Consider the following 21534-nt stretch of genomic DNA (forward strand, 5'->3'; position numbering starts at 1 on the left):
CTTGATACTGTTGGGAAAGTGCTCGAAAAGCTCATCAGAAGTAGACTCGCTGAAGCAATACGCGCTGCCGGAGATTTATCTCCCCGGCAGTTTGGTTTTAGGGCAGGGAGATCGACAATTGATGCTGTCATGCAGGTCGTGGACGCCGTTCGACGAGCAGAGGCACATAGCCGCCGAACTCGACGGGTGGTGCTCCTCGTAACGCTTGACGTCAGAAACGCCTTCAATTCCGTAAGATGGAAAGACATTCTAGGCACACTAGACAATACCTTCAACGTGCCGAACTATCTCTTACGGATTTTGAGGGACTATCTGAGGAACCGCTCCCTGCTCTATGAGACACTAGAGGGTCAAAGGTGGATGGAGGTCACGTCGGGGGTAGCACAGGGATCCATCCTAGGGCCGGACCTCTGGAACGCTACCTATGACAGTCTGCTTAAACTCGACATGCCAGAAGAGTCGCGCCTGGTCGGCTACGCAGATGATGTCGCAGCGCTTGTTGCTGGACGCACTGTCGAACAGGCGCAAAGCAGACTCGGCATATTGATGCGACGGGTAAGCGGATGGATGACTACTCATGGTTTCAACCTTGCACTGGAAAAAACCGAAGTAGTCATCCTGACTAAGAAGAGAATTCCGACCCTGCGTCCCATATCGTTCGGCGAGTCGATAATCGAGTCAAAATCAGCGGTAAAGTACCTCGGGTTGACTCTTGACTCAAAGATGAGCTTTTCTGAGCAAATCCAAGCAGCAGCGAACAAGGCTGCGGCTGGAGTTTCGGCTATCTCTCTACCGCAGTACCTCGATGGTGAACAACTTGGCCACCGTGGTAACTAAAAGCGTTTTAAATAATAGATGATGATGATTAGATATTGTTCAAACATATCACAACTCTACCAAGAATTCCAATTACGAAGGCGAAGAATGATGCACTGAATCGAGATCGCTGGTCGACGAAGTCAACCGGGACATCCACCGCATCTACTCAAGAGGTACTCCAGGACGAGTAATGGACCTATTCAGGAGAAGCTGATTAATTTGAAGATCTCCTCCAATTTCAAAGCCGTCAAAAGAGAAAGCTCATGGAACCTCAGTAAATATTATTATTGAAGGAGTGTGTAAAAGGAGTGATCCAGCCAAGACTCAACGAGAACAACCCTGATCGGAAAAACAGTCTTTCATGCAGTTTCGCGCTAAAATAGTAGACGTGTTCAAAATCATCAAGGCAAGCATAACGTGCGCCATGCCATTAAAAACATGGTTAGAGCCAGTGCAAGGATTTTGAGGAGATGACATCTAGATAAAAAAAGCCTTTAAACATCAATTTAAATTGTAGGAGCTCAGAGAAGAACGCATCGCGAGTCTGAGAAAAGCGACACTCAAACCGGCGTAAGAAAACCTCGAATTGAATGGGCGATTTGCTGTCTAAGAGGACAGATCTCATTAAAGAAGTGCATTAAATGACTCCCCATAGCCACCCATCCCTAGCTTACACTAAAATACAAATAATAACGGACTGCGGATTATTCAATTATTAGCGTCACGCGAAATGGTTATTGGAAGTACCTAGTTTGCGCGGAAAACGGTCCACAAACACACATGACCCTCTCCAGACGGGACCACTTTCAACCAAATTGACCACGTGCTGATCGAACGCCGCCACTTCTCAGCCTTGATGAATGTCAGAACATATAGGAGGACCAATATAGACTCGGATCACTATCTCGTTGGCATGGTGCTCCGAACTCGAATAACAACACCACACAGAATGCCCTCAGATGAGAGTTAACACTGAAGCCAACCACAACACAGCTCTCCGCGGCACCTATAAGAGGGAAATGGATGCCGCAATAACCAGAGTCAACAGAGGACCTGGAGATGAAGCATCAACAAATGATCTTCACAACCACCTGAAGAACGTTATCATTGATACCACCACAAACATACTTGGCCCCAGCCGCAAAACGAGTCGGAACGGTTGGTTTGACGATGAATGTAAGCTAGCAATGGAACGGCCGCATACCAAGTAATCCTGCATTCTCAAAGAACGCGGGCACGCACAGCGACTTATCACAAACTCCGTCCAACGGAGAAGCGACTTCACAAACGGAAAAGGAATCCTGGCAAAACCAACAGGTCTGTGAACTAGAAAAGTACAGGGAGCAACCGCACGAGGTGCGAAAGTTTTACCAACAAGTCAGCAGGATGAAGCCTTATACACCTTGATGCTCATCCTGCCGAGACAAAGAGGGAAATCTGATTTCCGACAGAACGGGCATATTGGAGCGATGGGTTGAGTATTTTGATGAGCTACTGAACAACCAAAACATCGGCGAGTTGGAGATCCCGCCATATATAGAAGAAACAGTCCGTACAATTCATCGGCTAATCATAAGTTGCAGTGCAGCAAATATAGAGGTATCACGTTCCTGAGTACCATCTATAAGATATTCTCCGCTATATTGCTAGGCCGGATAGCCTCATACGCTCAGAACATCATTGGCCCATACCAAAGAGGCTTCACTCCAGGCAAATCAACAACAGATCAGATTTTCTCTCTGCAGCAAGCGATGGAAAAACTGTTGGAATATGGACAACAGTTGCACCATCTATTCATAGACGTTAAAGCCGCCTATGATAGCATAGCCAGGGTAAAACTGTACACGGCCATGAGAGAAATCGGTATCCCGACGAAATCGATAGAACTGACTAGGCTGACCCTGACCAATGTACGAGGTAAAATAAAAGCAGCACTCTCAAGACCATTCGACATCAACAACGATCTACGACAAGGGGATGCGTCCTCTTTAACCTGGCCGTCGAGAAAGTGATCTGTGATGCTGAGATAAAAGCAAGAGGTATGATCCTCTTTAAGGCCACTCTACTATTGGCCTATGACGATATTGAAATCATGGGAAGAACCACCCGAAACGTACAAAATGCCTTCATCCAGATCGAGCAGGCGATAGTCGGCGCGAGATCTTGGGCTGCACATCAATGAAGGCAAGACAAAGTATATATATATATACTAACAACATCAAACCGCACTGGTCAAATGGGAAGAATTAAAAATAAGAGAATACAACTTTGAGACCGTTGATAATTTCTCCTATCTAGGGTCGAAAATCACAACCGATAACAGCTATGATGATGAAATCCGCGCACGGTTGTTGTCAGGCAACAGAGTCTATTTCAGTTTACAAAAACTTTTCCGCTCGCAACGTCTCACCATAGGGTCAAAGCTCTTACTGTACAAGACTATGATCTTGCCAGTCCTCATATATTCCTCGGAGACTTGGGTTCTTAGCAATAAGAATTGCGAATTCTTGGCCGCGTTCGGGAGGTCAGGACGCCAGACAGCTTTTAGGGATATCGAATTGGTGGACTTCGGCGCAAAACCGGGATGTCTAGAGTTCCTTATTAAGGCAGGCCTAGACCGGATACCGGTTGTTGCGCCGTTGATGATGATGATAGCCATATACACATATACTTGAGAAAAAGCATCCACCACGTTTACTTCTGCATTGTTTATAGCGAAATCGGTGAGTTCCATCACGCTGTATGCTGCATCTTTCATATGTGGCATGTTCTTCAGACGCAATCGTATAGTGGAAACCAGGTCTTCGGTTCAATGTTCGCGCCGTCTATCATACCAATTCCAATCGAAACCGGACACGTTCTTAAAATTCAGATTAAACTAGAAATTAGCTACATTTTATTTTATACTTGACCATTTCGTATTGTTTACTATCAGTTGATATTAAAACTTTCAAGTTCTTTACAAGCTCCTTTCAACGTTTCAACGCTACAAAAAAGCTTAAACGAGTGATACCTCCTAGAAATTTTTGTCCTCACTTTCTACTTCCTATTTCGAAAGCTTCGCAAATTACTTTATATTGGTTTGTGAATTTGGTGAAATGTCAAAATCCGGATACATTACCTACGTAATAAACGGGTGTATGAGTATGTGATTTCCATTATGCTCCTAATGGGGTATAATGTGTTAAAGGTTCTATAGCTTCAGCACTTAGATCCTAATTACACCCAAAGCCTTCATAGCTAAGAGTTAGGGAATTCTCTCCACATATAACATACGTATCTATGGTTATTTTTTTTTATTCTGATTCGAGGGATAACGAGAATTTTGTGCATTTATTGAGGTCAACAATTTCGACTGGAATTGTATGCAACAGCCGGTATCCGATTTAGACCTGTCTTAATAAGGAACTCCAGACATCCCCGTTTTGCGCCGTGGTCCACTATTTCGATATCCCTACAAGTTGTCTGGCGTCCTGTTTGTTTATATAGGATGAATACAGTATTTATGTCTTTAATGTCGTATGTGTGGAGTTGGACATAATATGAAAGAATATGTTGTATTCTTAGCTATGTACAAATGGAATGTCATGCGTAAAGAATTTCTCACATAAAATGAACACAAAACCGTTACACCCAAAGCGCCCAGCTTCCGGTATCCCGACTGTAAAAGCTACCAAAATTCGATTTTCCCCGATCCCGTTAGTTCTAGTTCGGGTCATAACTACATGCGTGCTAAACAAAACTGCATTATGAATTCTTCTTCGAGTTCACGGTTTGGTAAAAAAAAAAGCAGGAGAAGTTGGATCAAGTCTCGAAAAAGAAAGAAATTTCAATACCAAATACAACAAAAACAAATAGATACAATTGAGCTCCGAGTGTAAAAAGTAGCCTTAAACTTAGCGGACTCAATTTTTGCTGTGCTCTTGGATTCCCAATATTTTATATATCTGTGTAATTGTATTGCATGGGACTCTACAAGGCACCAAATGGCTGAATTGAAAGCATTCCTCCCATCGGGGATCACTATCACACAATATTTGCTGGTACTATTCTTTCCGTGGATTGTACTACCACGAGCATAAAAAAAATGTTTTGATAGTTAGTGATATCTAAAGTGTTGGGGCGAATTCAAGGTAGCAGTGAATGTTTCATATGCTTCGTATTAGAAAACAGTGCAGCACATCAGCTTATGATATAATTTTATCCATTGAGCGATCAACAGCCAAATAATAATATCACCGAATGAATATCACCGTTTGGAAGAGACACAAGCAAACCTTGGTAATTATACCTTCGCAATACCATTTACTGCATTCCAGATACAAATCATAGAAACCCATTGCTAAGAGGTTTGGTTTCCCAAATCATAATTGGTGATCAATCGAGAGTATCGGGTGTCTACCTTGAGATAAGGCTTCCGTCTGGGTAATACTAAATAAAAATCTTATGAAATAAATCGGGAAACCGGAAGGTAGACGCTTCAGGTATGAAAGGTATTGTGTATATTTTTTATAAAAATATTTGAGTGGACATTTGCCTCATTAGTACCTAGTACATAATGCATATGCATATCTCATGTCAGAATATTCACTTTCGCGTGCCACAAAAAATCCTTAAAATTAACGCTGGAGCGACAGCTTTGAGCTATTATAACTTTGATATTAATAGTGTGAATTGGCACGATCATGCTTTATAGTCTATATTATTGAAAAATTCCATTATTCTAGGATGACCTTAAGGGGGGTTTTCAGTCAATTACTAAAAATAGTGACATAGTGGCACCTTCGTGGTTTTTTTCTGATTTTTCGGTTGGGAATGAGTCCTTGAAAGAAGTTAACAATTTCCAGTCCCCGGCCCGCTTCCTTAAATGTCAGAACTTACATTAAATGCTCGAACTGAGAACAGCTTTGAAAAGTAGCAATCGAAACCTTTCATTTGATACTCGAACTGACTACATTTGGTGAAAAATAAATGGTTCATTGCGTTTATCCTCTATTCATTACGTTTGTTTGGCTGACCAAAATTATTGCCTTATCAGAAGAAGTCTAGGAGTTCTATGAGATCGGCTATAAGGTGGCGGATATCAGCGCGCACAGTTGGCGCAAATCATATACCATATAAACAGGGCGGGTTAGAGAAATTGGAGACCTCACTGATAGCAAACCAATCCCGGTCACACATATGGGTGTTTTAATCAAAGAAACCGGTATAGCATTTCATGAATTGCCCATATAGACCCCTCACCAGGTAAGAAACCTGCCTGTTGACAGCAATGTCGATGAAACGATAAATTTATTTCAGGTCCTGTGAACTGGAAATCCGTTCACAATAGCAGGGTGGAGTATACCAACCAATCAATAGGCTAACAAAAAAAAAAAGTTGATGAAGAATTTGTAGGTATGGCGCTAACAAGAAGACTAGATACAGAAGATTTGTCTCCTCGCGGATTGAATTTATATGGTGGAAGATAAGCATTGCGTCTGTTCTTCAACCACATGAACGTCGCCAAGGTTGGTTCGAGGTCGATGGTAAACGACCAAAAGGAAACGATGCTGGATTGATTCGCTAGATGGTGATTTAAATTACGATCAGCCATTTAATAAAATAAAATGGTGAAACCGGTCTGGACGAGCCGACCCCGCTTGTGAACGGGACAAAAACTGAAGAAAAAGAAGAAGATGTGAGGAGCGATTCTATTGCCCTCTATTTTTTAGAAAGCGATTTAAATAAGTAATCTGATGAAAACACTGTATTGATAGTAGTCAACCTCATACACTTCACACTCGGAGTTTAATATTACTAGCAAATGTGAAGAACTTAACCTACAGCAGATACAAACAAGTCGGGAAACGGGGAGCTGGACGCTTCAAGTACATATGAAAGGTTTTGTGTATTTATTTTATAAAGACATTTGAATGTGAATTCGTCCAATCAGTACGTAATACGTAATATACGCATATGTTATGTGATAATATCCACTTTCGGGTGATATTGACATTAAAAATATTGAATTTCCAAAGAACTGACAATTTTGACCTATTATAACTTTGTTAGTAATGGTGCGATTTCCACCAAACTTGGTAAGCTCTATATTATAGCCTAAATTACCGCAAAACATCATGTTGCTAGGATGAACCTAAGGGGAGTTTCGCAGCCAATTACTGAAAATTATCGTAATATACTATTATTAACTTGATTTGAAGGGATATCAATATGGAAGTGTTTCCGAGCCTAGCCACCATATAGTGGCAGCCTCTTAATTTTTTTCAGATTTTTTGATTGGGCAGTTTCTGAGAATGGCCCCCTCAAATAAGTGATCACTTTCGACTCCGGATTTTTAACAAATTTCAAAACTAAGATCAGCCTCGTCCTAACCGTGATCTTTTATTTGATACCCTGCATGACTATATTTGGTGAAAAAAAAATGTACACCCCCCTTTTGCATGTATGGGGACCTACCTTAAATTCGGCGGTACAGGATGTAACTCACTGTTTGCGTGAGCGTTCACAGTTCCCACCTTTCCACAATATTCGATGTCAATCGCTGCTACAGTATCCGAGAAAAATGTGTGTGACAGACAAACAGACAGACAGACAGTAAACCGATTTTAATAATGGAGGTTTTTCAGCCAATTTCTACACAAAAACCTTAAAAAGAGCAGGGAGAAGTAGATTCTTCATAAACGCAATATTTAACGCAAATCTTATTTAATTAATTATTAATGGCCATATTTCCATGAAATTTGGCATGCCTATACGAAATATTGTTCTCTATGATGGTGCGTCTTAGTCAATTTCCAAAAGTTGGTAGTGTACTATTAATAAGTTTATTTGAGCAGATATCGGAATAGGACATCTTTTGAGGCGTAGATTTCATTTAAGCGCACCTTCCTGTTTTTTTTCGGATTTTTGGGTTGAATAGTTTCCGAAAATGAGTCGTCCCTCACTTTAAGTGTGTACATTTTGAGTCCTTACTCGTGCACTTTGCAATCAATCACGTCAAAACTAATATCAGATAGGATCGGATAGTACTAATTGAGATCTTTCATTTGATATCCCACAGGTCTACATTGGATGAAAAATGTTTTTACATTTCCCTTTAACATGTATGGGGATTCCCCCTTTAAACTGCATGTAAATTTATGTCACTCACTGTATGCGCTGTGCACTGTATGAATTTGACAGCCCCCTTATGTTCAAAAAATTTCGTTCGAATCGGTTAAGCGATTTTGGAGAAACGTGCATGTGACAGACAGATAGACAGTTTTGTTGTACACAAGACCTTAAAACTGGACGATAAATGGCCATGAGTCTTTTCGGATTACAGACATAATAATCTTCACCGGCAGGTCTGTCATGGAGGACGGACAAAGGTCAGGGGTGTTATCAAGAAGTCCGATTATGGAACAGGCCCAATAATAATAATAATAATCGTTGGCGCAACAATCCATATTGGATCTAGGCCTTGAAGTGTGTTAGAGCACTTCATTCAAGATCGTAACGGTACACTACAGTAGACTGTAGGAGGCAATGTGGTCAGCATTGCGCTCGCCCGAGATTATTACCCTGATTTGACTCAGGTACTCATTCACAGCTGAGTCGACTGGTATCCGACGTCAAATCACGATACAAATTCCACTGTCACCAGTGAGATTTGAACCGCGACCTTCCGTAAGGTAGCCTAGTGCTCTAACCACTCAGCTACCCGGACACAGGCCCAACCCCTTGGAAAAGGGACGACAATATTCCAAGGGGAATATTTATGGTGTTTCATTGACAGCAGAAGAATATTTGTGACAAAAATAGGGGGGTCGCATCATTCGAATCTGTTCCGACAGTCGGGCAGCATTATCAACACTCTAAATCAACGTCTTATCAAGGTGTGAACTTGTCATCAAGTGCTGTTGAAACTTGTTGGGTGCCAGGGCATCAAAACATCGCTGATAATGAGGATCTGAGTCCACAATGGTTGGGCCAGAACCAGCTTTTGGCATCCAGACACTCACTATCAAGTCTACACCGAAGAGTGAAATTACAAGGATTCGCGCAGCCGGATGGAGAAATCTGAACTGTTGCTGGTAGGTGAAAATCCTTGTGAAAGAACCTAGGGCCGCTAAAGTGGCACTTTTATTATCTCTTAAGATGTGGGATATGAAAACCTTAGCAGGGCTTTTAACGGGACACTGCTCCTTAAACTACTATATGGAATAATTGGGGTGGTGGTTTCGGCTATTCGCAGCCAATGTGGGAAGAAAGAAAAGACGTCCCTGCACTTCCAAAATCTGCCCAGGCTCCTCAGATCTCAGGCGAAAATACTTCGGTAAGGTTTTCTTCAATAAAGAATCTCCACTCTCTCTGCCTCTGGAGAACTTCCTCAGATCTGGAAAAGCCTACTAATGCCGCAAGCGAAAAGCCATTGCATAGGCATTTTACTGGGATAGTACAATGGGCCTAAAAAGGCTTGAATTCTCGCTCCGGCTACCCATTAAATTAAACTAAGTTATTATTATCATTAATATTTGAAACCGAGGTAATGAGATGGAGATCAGTCTCTAGCTCTGGCATAAACGTATGTACATAAACAAATGAGATATGAAAATAAAACACTCGAATGAGTGGATTTTCTAAAACAAAGTTAAACGAAAATGAAATTACCCTAACTAATGATAATTGCCATCATTACTAAATACCCCATTAACAATATATGATGAGTTCAAGGGCAGCAACTCTATCTCTAATGAAACAGCAAGGCAACTCAGGCAAATAAAACGTGATGCATCTTCCGTGAAGCAATTAACTAAGCAGCAATTACCTGTCACTTATCAATAAAGTGCAAATAAACAGAGATTTATCTTATCTTTTTTTACAACATCAAAGCGCGGAGGGAATATCAAGAGCCGATTCGGATCAGCTGAAATATGCAATAAAAATTGCTGCTGTAAGAGTTCAAGCCTACTCTCACTTATTAACCACCTGTTTTAAGGGGAGCATTGCTATAAATTGGTTAAAAAATCAATGAATTTTGGTTATGAAAAGGTAGTATTACATAGGTAAAAGAATTGAAAAGGCTTCAAATTTATTGTTTGCAAGAAGAGGAGCTTCTTGTTGACTCGTGGAGTTGCGCTTTACAATTAAATAACCCCGTACCCCCTAATAGCCTCCGTGAGCTCTGCGCCGACATTGTACTTACTTTACTTACTTACATTAAACTGCTAAGACTTTTTATATATGTAGAGTAATCGTTTTTCTTGAAAATATATTAACCTTCTACTCTGGAGAAAAAATGCGCATACGGTTAGAATTGTGCATCTACTTGAGAATTCTGCTGATCCTTTTCCGCTCGAAATATGCTTTCTGCTTCATTCACATTTTAGTCGTTACCATAGAAGTAGGCTGAATGGAAAGGGTAACCTTTTCCGGGGATGGAAAAAATTGACTTGATTATTTTAATTAGTTATTATAAATTTCGGAAATACCAGTCGCAGTAATTGTTCAGATGCGGCTCCATGACCTCCCTTAACAATGAATCAATCAAGAATAATTGCGTATATCTTGATTTGCAATATATATATATACTCCTATCTGCACGTTAATTTATTTTTCTTGGAAAAAATAACTTCTCGCCTTTAGTATAAAAGATGTTCATGTAAAGTGTCAACATTTAAAGTGCACTAAGCAGTTCTGAAGAGAAGTGTGAATTCGTTGTCTCCATTCTTTAATTTTGTTAATAAAAATGAGTTTCCCCAAGATTAACAGTGTCGTAATTGCTGTGATCTTATCTGCGCTAGTTTTAGTAGTTGTGCGGGTAAAATTTTTTATTAATATTAATTATCATGAAAATATCCCAGGTACTGCGTTTTCACACATTAGGATGAAATGGAATTTATTTGTTAAATTATACGACAGGGCCCTCGAAAAAATTAAAATGATTAATCAATAAAACCAAATTAATCAATTGAAATCAAAATGATAACTCGAAAATGTAGAAACAAGTGAATAATTTTAAATAAATTAATTTCAGGCCAAAGTGGATGAGAACAAACTCAAAGCGTACACTGCGAATATTGCTAAGACCTGTCAACCAGAAGGAGAACCTTTTGGTAAATACGATGTGTAAATTCGACGCCGTGAAATTATCCTTTGAAGTGCATGCATTATTGTATAAATATCTTCATTTCAGGCGAAGTGCACGATATTGTTGAAAAAGCCAATCCAACGCAAGATGAAAAATGCTTCATCACCTGTACTATGACGAAGTGGGGATTGGTAATAATTTCAAAAATGGAACATAATCAAAATTGATTCATAATTATTGCTTTTAATTTCTTGTAGTTGTCCGAGAATGGAAAATTTCAACCTGATGGAGTTAGGAAAGTGAACGAAGCTATACGTGAGTTTGATGATAATCCTGCAGAATACAAAAACGCAGATGAAGCCATAATAGCTAAATGTAGTGCAATAGAGAAACCAGAAAAGTAAGTCGCATCTATAATGTTATAGTTTAATATGCAGAGATGTATAATATTTGATGACCTTTTGAAATTACAGATGTGATAAAGGATATGCTATAGCTGAATGCGGTTTCAAGGTCTTTGATGAAATTCATGGATGAATATTCAAAAAAAAAATCGATCCGGAAGTTACTAAAATAATAAAAACGTTTCATTTTGTAAATATGGAGTTGATTTGATTAAATAATATTTCCGACAACAAACAATGTTTATAACGAATTTTATAAAACGAAAAACTTAAGCGAGTAACCTTCAAATTCTCTCTCCCACCTCATACACACACACCGACACACAACCTTCAAATTAAAGACAGAATATAAGTATATAAGATATACTTAGGCGAAACCCAATCGCCTTAATGACCCAATTTAGGTTCGGTTTTTTCGTTAGGTTTCCACATCTGCCACTTTCACTGCCCTGCGTCCTGCCTCAATAATTGTCGAAATGACACCGCGCCGAATAAATCTCTCTCTGGATTAGAGTCTGGCCAAATTAAAATGTTAATCCGTAAAAAAGCAAATATAACCCAGACTAATCATAGCTTAACATTCAATCTACCATGATGAGTTCTTCGAGAAACTTAAAGCCCAAAAGATCTTAGCCCGAGAACAACTGAATGAGTTTGAGAGTAATAATATAGGATTACCAAAAAAAAACCTCATGTGAGACCTAGCGCAGCAACCACAGGTTTTTATTCCTGTGACTTCCTCCACAATTGTATGTAGTTCTAGTGCCACTTGGTAGACTCTCTAATCGAGAATGGAGTTGCGGCTATTCCTTAATATGTGACCAATGCACTACTTTTTGATTCAAAAATTCTAGGATATCACCCGCCTGTACGTCAACCAACCAAGTTTTCAAAAGTTTGTTCAAAACAAATTGTTCTTAAAATTGATTTCCTGGCAATCTGTCCTTTTTTCGGGGAGGTGGAAATGTTTAAAAGGCACTGGCCTCGACACACAAGTGCGTGAGATTTTCAACTAAAACCATTCCCAACTGCTCCCCGTACCCCGTGGAACCACCTTTAAGTATTACATCACGGGCCGGAGTTAACTTACTTAGTCCCTTAGGGCTGTTCTTCTGTAGACCCCATCCAGTTTTTCTGCGCTAGATAAAATATGCAGCGTTGATCTTCAAACTAGGACTGCATACAGCAAGATGGAACTCTCTCCTACATTCAACATCATTCTTGCTAGAGTCCGTGCTGCCTGAAATTGAGCTTCGCATCTATCATTTATCATAAGTATTTGATGGCTGGTTTGGGAGTGATGATGTTACTCCCAATTCTAATGTAAGTGAAATTTTTCTTCGGGCGGTTGATGATGAGGACCGTTTCCGTCTTTTCATCCGCGGGTGTCAGTACAGCGTCAGCTAACCAACCCTTAACAGCACTGATTACTTCGCATGAATAAAATTCAGCGTCTTCAAGATGCTTTGCAACCACAACCAGTGAAGTGTCGTCGGCATAGACCACTACCATGGCCCCTTCAGAGCCGAAAGATGAAGGATATCGTTGTACATGATGTTCGACACTAGTTGGCTCAGTACTGAGCCCTGTGAGACAGCCGCGAAGACAACGCACTCCTGAGGTCCATCATCGGTATTGTACTAGAGCGTCTGTTCTCGCAAGTAACTGTCCAAAATCTAACGAGCTAGATAGGAGCACCAATCATTGCCAGGCACTTCTGTACATGGCTCCAATTGTTCGAATTGAATGCATTTTTCCCATCTAGGGTTACTACCCTACTATGCTTGCTGGTTCTGCCCCTTCCATGAATTGCATTTTCGGCCAAGCTTTACGAAACCCATACTGTGCTGTCTAGATTTCACGGTGAACGGGAAGGCCTTATTCGGTATTCAGTTCAGGTCCGGAGCTTTTTTTTCACCTATTGCCGTCACATTCAGGCACCTCTTAAAGGCGTCAGCGGCCCTCTCTTACTAGGGGATAATTTTCAGCAAAAGGTTAGGGCACTTGAATTGCGGAGATGATCGGTCTCTACTTCATCTCATCACTACTTTACAGGCGCTCCCCACGGGGTTACATCCGCCTCGGAGCAGAACTCCTTAAAGCTTCATTGTATACATGCTCTTTTTGCATATGATCGAACCTATCTACCGCCCGCTCGGTGACAGCTTGATCGAAGGCCAGCCAGCTCACTATTTCACTAGTAGTTGGCTACCAGACATGGACGCATCATATGGCTTGGAGATGTCTTTGTGACTTAGAGCCGCCAGTCTTAGTAAGTTGGTATAGCCACACTTATATGAAGTTTTGCTCACCCAGTGCTTTTGCGAACCAGCTTGCTCTCCCTCTCAGCTCTGTGTATGTTGGTAATTGCCTAGTGGTGGGTGTGACTGTAGTCCTCGCTAACATGCCGGGACATACAACACACCAATACAGGGATAACAAAGGTGAAGTCTACGATTGGAGCAGACCCTCCTTTCCGAAAAGTTCCTTACAGTATCTTCGTTGGCCACGACTATATCTAACTGTGCAAAACGCCTCTAATATACAGCCACTAGCTGCCCTATCGAAAGCATAAATCGCCGCTCCATCAGTCGAGTCAATGAACCCAACATACAAGTACAATTCACTCACCCAAAGAAAGGATAAAGCCATACGAATATACCGCACAACAAGAACTATCTTTGGATCTTGCAACGGTGTCAAATAATGTAAGTCAGTCCACGGCTGGGAGATTTTGAGTAAACGTAGACTTAAACGCCGTCCACCGGCTTTGGCCAGATTATATTCCAAAAGCCTCAAATGTGATAAAGTGAACCACATTAGGTGAACACAGAAAGGGAATCTGATGTTAAAATTAAATAGATTTAATGGATAGTTAGTGGAGGGCTTTTGGTGTTAGAGCCAGGGTGCAAGGACCTTGACGAAAGCACTTCGCGGGATATCTGCCCTGCGTTGAAAAACCAATTCCATCCTAGTGCTAAAGGACAGAGTGCCATAAAAAGGATCAAGAATTCTGTTTATTACTTTATCGACGAAGGAATGAGAAAATTGATAAACACTTGAAAAATAGGGATAGATGTGTGTGATGTGCAAGAAGAAAGCCGGAACATTGGGAACTGGAGGATGAATATCGAGATCTCCAAAGTAACCTTAAAGAGGCGATACAAAGAAGCAAACGAGATCGATATAGGCAGCTGTACTTCGATGATAATTTGGCATGCCGGCCAAGGATGTGCAGCGCATATAGTACAGCATCCCCGTGAGTCAAAGAAATCGAACATTGTGCCGATTAAAACTGTGCTATTTCTTCCAAAAAAGAAGGTATAATCCATCCGAAGTGACCCCCGAATTCCAAAAAGCCACTAAGGAGAAGTTGTACAAAAGATGATAGCAGCCATGGAATAAATACGAAGAACGAAGGGGTCGAACGGAGATACACAGAATTCAATTACCACCTGACACAATTTCTTTCAAGACATGATGGATACAGCAAATATTTGAGTCGTTTCGGATTGGATGAATTTCTCCGCTCTACCGAATTCACTACCATCCCCGAGGACTCAGAGCAATGCTTAGTTAGTTTAGTTGACTGAAGGGAGCCGCAGCACCGAGCCAGCTCAGGCCATTGTTAGGCCCATTGTATTATCCCCGTAAATTGCCTATTCAATGGCTTCCCACCTACGGTGTTCGCAGGCTTTAGCGAATCTGAGAACATTCTCCAGAGGCAGAGAGTGTGCAGATTCTTCATTGAAGAAAACCTTGCCAAGGTGCCTTCGTCTGAGATCTGAGGATACCGGGCAGCTGCATAAAAAATGCAGGGCCGTCTCCTTCTCCTCCTCGCATTGGCTGTACATAACCGAAACCACCATCCGAATCTTTTCCATATGGTAGTTTAAGGAGGAGTGTCCCGTCAAAAGCCCTACTAGGGTTTTCATGTCCCACTTCTTGAGGGACAACAAAAATGCCGCTCTAGTGGCCCTAGGCTCTTTTACAAGGATTTTCGCTTGCCGGCAAGAGTCCAAATTTCTCTACTCGGTTTCGTGAATCCTTGCAATTTCACCCTTCAGAGTAGACTTGACAGTAGATGGTCGGATTCCAAAAGCTGGTTCTGGCCCCACCATTGTGGATCCAGACCCTCGGCGAGCCAGTCTGTCAGCCTCCTCATGACCGGCGATGTTAGAGTGCCCCGGCACCCACATCAGGAATGTTTCGTTCAGTCGGCCAAGTTTCAGCAGCACCTGATGACAACTCCACACCAACTGGCTTGATATGTCGTTGCCATTTAGTGCTGATAATGCCGCTCGACTGTCGGAACGGATTCCAATGGTGCGACCCCTCCATTTTTGTCGCAGACATTCTTCTGCTGCCAATAAAATGGCATATATCTCCGCCTGGAATATGGTTGTCATTTTTACGAGGGGTCGGGCCAGTTTTATAATCGAATTCTCCGAGAACACCCCTGCGCCCGATCCATCCTCCATGACTGACCCGTCGGTGAAGATTATTAGGTCTGTAATCTGAAAAGACTCATGGCCACTTGTCGACTATTCATCTCTTTCGGTGAATACGACAGTATATGTCTTTCCAAAGACGAATCTGGAAACCATATGATCGGTCAGCATCAGGACTACCGGATGTTTTTCAAGGAATTTCCAGATAGACGCATTTGATGACGCGTTAGATTGGCCGCCTTTTCACACCCCAATGCTATCGAGCCTATATGCGTAGTTGACTGCTTTCCGTTTCACCTCCAAGTGAATGGGGGTAAATTTAGGATAGCTTCAAGTGCCGCGGTCGGCGTAGTACTCATTGCTCCAGTAATACTTCGGCAACAAAGTCTCTGAATCTACGTTAGCAGCTTTTTGCTGTTAGCAAAGTTCAGTCTTGGTTACCAGACGATGCATGCATACCTCAAAATGGGTTTTATTATCCAGTATATCCCTTTGAGTGAAAATCTCCAGGTCCTACCTATCGCATTCCTACAGCTCCAGAGCAATCTGCAGGTTTTCTTATATTGTTCCTGGATATGATGCTTTCATGTTAACTTGGAGTCGAAATGTACTCCTAAGTACTTGACTGTTTGTGTCAGCTGAATTTCCGCCCCTGCTAAGGTGGGTAGCGTATAGCTGCCCCCCCCCCTGACGTTCCTAGGTAACGTAACTAGTCCAGTCTTCCTAGCGTTCACCGTGAGTCCATTGCGGAGGCACCAGGTGTGGATTTCATGAGCAATGCTTATGTTCCACTGGTCGAAATTCGTGAGAAGGTCGGAAAATCTATGAAGTGGATTGAATCCGGAACCAGAGTCCGACCTGCGAAGTAATGCTTTGGGGTAGACCCGCAAGAATGTCGACATAGAAATGCGAATGGCGTCACTGAATGGGAATCTCAGTCAACCTGACGCAATAGCGTATATTTTCACTTCTATCAACAGAAAAGGCTAAACAATAAGAAGCTTACCCTTTTAGAAGTCGAAGAAGAGAAATAAAACGTGATATATCTTTTTCAATGTAATTAACTAAACACCAATCACATGTTACGTAATTATTAAATGCAAGTGAATAAAAATGGAAATGTTTTCCTACAAGATCGAAACTGGAGGAGAGAGATGAGAACAGAACTAAGAACCGACGTTGATCAATTGCCATTATGCAATTATTTTCCAAACAAAAAGCTGGAAATGGTGAACATTTTACGAGTTCTAACTTTACGGGATAAAAGTTGGCTTGCGTGAATTAGCACTGAGATTACTATAAAATTAATATAAAGTAATTTTTCAGATATGACTCCCATCAAACATGAACCAGTCAAGAATAATTGAACATGTTTTTATTTACAATATATTTTTCAGTCGACACTTTTACACTCGTATCTACTCACTATTTGCCTTAGCAAAAATAACTTCCCAACTTTAGTATAAAAGATATTCATCTAAACTTGCATCATTTAAAGTGCATTGAGCAGTTCTAAAGGATAGTTTGAGTTCGTTGTTTTCAGTGGTTATTTTTCGTCGTAAAATGAATTTGTGGAAAATAGCAAGTTTCGCTATTGCCGTAGACTTAGCGGTGTTAGTTTTATCAGCTGACGTTCAGGTGAAATTTAGTGTTAATGTGCAGTATCTGTAAAATACTCCGGATGCTGCACTTTCTTGCAATAAAAACGATTATTTCAAATAAAGGCGGCACCGTCAATTTCAGGCTAAAGACGATGGGAAGAAAATCGGAGAGTACATTGCGAATATTACTAAGGCATGCCTATCAGAAGGAGAACCTTTCGGTAAGTTATTTGTGTAGACCGTGCACCGTGGAATTATCATCTAGAGAACATTGCTGTAGAAATATCCTCATTTCAGGCGATATGCAGGAGATAATTGAAGAAGGTAATCCAACGCAAAATGAAAAATGCGTCATAGCCTGTATCATGACGAATTGGGGAATGGTAAGATTTTCAAAAATGTCACATTTTAAATTTTGTTCAGTATTACTGATTTCCATTTTGTGTAGTTGTCCGAGAATGGAGAATTTCAACCGGATGGAGTCAGAGAGGTGCACAAAGCTATACAAGCATCCGATCGTTATTTGGAAAAATATAAAAACATCGACGAAGTCATCATAGCTAAGTGTGGTTCAATAGATGAACCTGAAAAGTGAGTCGTATCTTTAATACTTTCATTTTGATCTGTGATATTCAGTGAGATTTTTACATTGCAGATGTGATAAAGGATATGCATTAGCTGAATGCTGTTTCAAGATCTTTGCGGAAGCTCGCAGATGAATATTTGCGGTTCTTATTTCATTTTGTAACCATGAAATTTCCTTTTTGTTTGATTAAATTACATTTTTTGCATTACATCTCGTATTCGTATTACGAAAATGAAAGATTTAAGCGAGCAAACCAAAAGTAAAGGCATAACAGGTTTCTGCACAATAGATGCCGGTTAACACTTCATGAAGCAATTCGGTCTCATTTGCGTTCCGGCAGATAATAAAGCAAATTATACCAGTTGGACGCGTGAATCTCTACAGCTTTGGTCTTTACAAGTAGCTTCACGGAGAATAGCAAGATGCCGTAAGGCTGGTCCCACTATTGTGGAAGAAGAGCCTTGGTGAACACATCTCGAGTGCCATAGTATCGTCATCAGGAACATTTGACGAATAAGTTCAACCGGCATTTCTCCAAGGTGCTCTGAGCCTGATCTCCCTTTCATACACTTCCATCTGTAATTTTGCAAAATTCGTGACCATTCGGTAAATTTTGCATAGAGGTAGTGTAGCGCCAGCGGTTTTGCAACTTGGCGGTATTTCACTCGCCTCGCTTCGCAATTATCCCTCTCAATTTCATAATTTCCATCCCGACATCTAATATATACGGTTACCATTACGCCTAGGTATATCGCGTAACCCACACCTACGCGCCATCGTTCCGGTTATATAAAATGCGCTTCAGGTCCCCCGGGACTTCCTGAGACGCGCGCATTCCTCCTCTACTGTCCTGCACTAAGCGCCCTTGCGGCGGCCATCATGGGGAAGTGGACTGCTGGCGTAGCCAGCAATGCAATTGTCGTCTCTTCTCAATATGTAACCTGTCCATGGCCACCTCCGTCGTCCAATTACAGCGCATATGATTGCCAGTACTGTGCGCCAATCAAGTTCTTCGTTTGAGATAGCGTCAGGCCAGCGTAATCCGATGATACGACACAAACAGATATACACGAAAGCTTGGAGCTTTTGAGTAATAGTGAAGTTCGCTTTCCATATGCGACTCCCATATAGCAACACAGAAAGAACACTAGCACAGAACAGTCTCAACTTGATCTTGGTGTTGAAATAACTGCATTTCTAGATTTTAGACAGGACAAATCTACCGCTGTTAATCCGCCTGACAATATCCAGTTCGGTGCGGCCGTCGACGGAAACCACGCTTCCGAGATGTACAAATTAATTGACCCCTTCGATGTTCTGCCCGTTAATGCAAATAGGGAGAGTGTGATGACCCGTCAGACTGAGAATCTTCCAATCCAGAGCCATTTCGACAAGGTCCATGACCCAATGAGAGAGCAAACATAGTCGAGGTATTTGAGGAAAGATGCCTTTGTCCATTGAACTCCTTCAAGTCCTCTGAACAAGGCGGCATGAAGACCGTCACCAATAAGAAGATAAAATATCGTTGACATGATGCAACCTTGGCCGACTGCGTTGGATTTCCAAATCACCGAGATTTTGCTTCGACGCAGCACGTGGCATTTTGCGCCATCGTATGGCGCTCTGATAATAGCTAGATAAGCGGCAACTCTCTTAGCAAAATGAAGCTAGAGGCAGATGGACTGTGCGGCTCACTGGCAACTTAAGTGCGTGGCTGAATCGGAAGGATGGTGAGATTGACTATTTCCTTACCCAGTTCTTAAGTGGGCACAGAGATTTTCAGTCTTACCTGCACAAGATTGGAAACGCGCGACCTCCGGATTGTGTGTTTTGCATTGGGGTTGTGAACGACACTCATCACGTCTTCTTTTCTTACGGAAGGTGATCCTTCCTTACTAAGGCAGGCCTAGACCGGCGCCGTTGATGATGAACGTTTCTGAGGTTCCATTCGCGGAGCTCTTGTGCTACTTCAACTTCCCTTGACCATAATGTTGATTATAATCGTTTTCAGCTTGACCCTCCGGCTTCATCTCTATCGACTCACAAAAATAGAGTTATTGGCATTTTGTATTATTTTTTTTTTCTGCTGTTTATATATACTTATATATATGCAATAAGCAACTGGAGCATTCTCCGTTTATTGTTAATCAAATAAATAATTAAAGCAGATCACGGAACGATATCTGCCCTGCGCTGAAAGAGCAATTCAGTGTTAGTGATATAGAGCAGAGTGCTATCAAAAGCATCAGGAAGCCATTCGGTCGTTAGTTTACCGGTGGGAGCATCTCTAAAGATATTTTCATTTCGGTCACTTTACACAACAGGATAACAGGTCAATATGTGAGATCGTTGTATCTACGAGCGAAGATACTTTTCCAAAGCGCAAGAAGAAAGTCGGAATATTGGGAACTGGTGGATGAATTTTGGGATCTCCAAACTAATCTTAAGGAGGCAATATGGAGAAGCAACCCAAATCTATACAGCTAGTTGTGCTTCGATGATAATACGAATTCACTGGCCGCTGCATCCGGGATTGTATGAACAAAATTCGTGTGCAAAGAAGGAAGCGGCAATTAGTTTTGTTACCGATGACCACCTGTCGTGTTTTCGCTCATTTTATGGTTGGGTTTAGGGCACCAAACTGCGTGTTCCTGGCCACTTAGCCATAGTTATCTCTAAGGGAACCTTTTTTAGTAGGGAAAGGACAACGAACCCAAGAAGTACATTGTGCCGGGAGGTATTCTTTATCCCCCCATCCCTAGGAACCGGAACGATATGGGGGGAAACTATTTATGCTACCACATCATGGTTGAACTGGATCTGGCGGGAGAAAAAGCGAAGCCATCGCAGGAAAAACAATACTGACAAAATTTGGGTTTGTAGTTACGAAATCGTTTCGAAAACGATCGTTAAGTGCCTAGGGCTAATAACCGATACAAAGTTTAGCAAGCAAGCAAGGAGCACTTGGACTTGAGAAGGCAACAAGGATGATGCCTAATATACATACTCGAAAGTTTCTTATCGCAGGTGTGGTGAAATCCGAGCTACTATATGCGGCCCAGGCGGGATGGGTGCACTGTTTAACACTGCGAACCGGTAGAAAGTGAATTCGGCATACCGGCCAATCGGGCTAAAGGTATGCGGTGCATATAGGACAGCACCGAGTAGTGTGTTTTAACGAAATTAAATAATCTCTTTGGATTTTGTAGCGAATGTGGCACACTATCTCCTCCAAAAAATTATTTCAAAGCTATCTGAAGTAAGAGCAGAATTCCGAAAGCCACTAAGTATAAGTTGTACAATAGATGACAGCAACGATCGAATAAATCCCAAAAAGGTCACTGGACATACTACACTGAACTACCACTTGACATAGTTCCTCATGGGACATGGTGAATGCCGCGTCGCTTCGGATTGGACGAGTCTCTTCACTGCACCCGAGGGGCCGGGCCATGATCAAGGGTCGTGGACGCAAAAAGGAATTTGAGCAACGCCCTAAATCTAGTTATCGTGCCTCATAACCTCTTAGAGGAGATGCTGAGGTTGCAATTGGAGCGCGACAAACGAGAAAATAGCCGAAGTACAAAGGAATGTCCAT

At 41.6% G+C, this 21534-nt stretch overlaps 2 protein-coding genes across 3 annotated transcripts; both read left to right on the forward strand.

Annotated features, from left to right (window-relative positions):
* The first annotated feature begins 10462 nt into the window (after positions 1–10462).
* On the forward strand, positions 10463–11533 carry LOC119654692 (general odorant-binding protein 19d-like). Of its 2 annotated transcripts, none has more exons than XM_038060202.1 (5): positions 10463–10624; positions 10841–10919; positions 11000–11085; positions 11152–11294; positions 11368–11533. In XM_038060202.1, exons 1-5 carry the CDS (start codon positions 10553–10555, stop codon positions 11429–11431), a joined length of 444 nt encoding a protein of 147 aa, XP_037916130.1. In that variant the 5' UTR covers positions 10463–10552; the 3' UTR covers positions 11432–11533. The 2 variants fall into 2 exon arrangements, with proteins under 2 accessions (XP_037916130.1, XP_037916132.1); XM_038060204.1 differs by lacking the exon at positions 10463–10624 and adding an exon at positions 10638–10667.
* Positions 11534–17226: 5693 nt separating this feature from the next.
* LOC119654691 lies at positions 17227–18144 on the forward strand. The gene is made up of 5 exons (XM_038060201.1): positions 17227–17387; positions 17493–17571; positions 17648–17733; positions 17799–17941; positions 18006–18144. The coding sequence occupies exons 1-5, from the start codon at positions 17313–17315 to the stop codon at positions 18067–18069; spliced, it is 447 nt and encodes a 148-aa protein (XP_037916129.1). The 5' UTR covers positions 17227–17312; the 3' UTR covers positions 18070–18144.
* Positions 18145–21534: the final 3390 nt, after the last annotated feature.

Source organism: Hermetia illucens, chromosome 4, assembly GCF_905115235.1.
Source record: "Hermetia illucens chromosome 4, iHerIll2.2.curated.20191125, whole genome shotgun sequence".
NCBI classification, from domain to species: Eukaryota; Metazoa; Arthropoda; class Insecta; order Diptera; family Stratiomyidae; genus Hermetia; species Hermetia illucens.

Coding starts and splice junctions, on each gene's coding strand:
- LOC119654692 (XM_038060202.1), top strand. CDS start 10,553: ATGAGTTTCCCCAAGATTAACAGTGTCGTAATTGCTGTGATCTTATCT. Junction 10,920..10,999: donor ACCAGAAGGAGAACCTTTTG/GTAAATACGATG, acceptor TCTTCATTTCAG/GCGAAGTGCACGATATTGTT. Junction 11,086..11,151: donor CTATGACGAAGTGGGGATTG/GTAATAATTTCA, acceptor AATTTCTTGTAG/TTGTCCGAGAATGGAAAATT.
- LOC119654691 (XM_038060201.1), top strand. CDS start 17,313: ATGAATTTGTGGAAAATAGCAAGTTTCGCTATTGCCGTAGACTTAGCG. Junction 17,388..17,492: donor TTTTATCAGCTGACGTTCAG/GTGAAATTTAGT, acceptor CGTCAATTTCAG/GCTAAAGACGATGGGAAGAA. Junction 17,942..18,005: donor TCAATAGATGAACCTGAAAA/GTGAGTCGTATC, acceptor TTTACATTGCAG/ATGTGATAAAGGATATGCAT.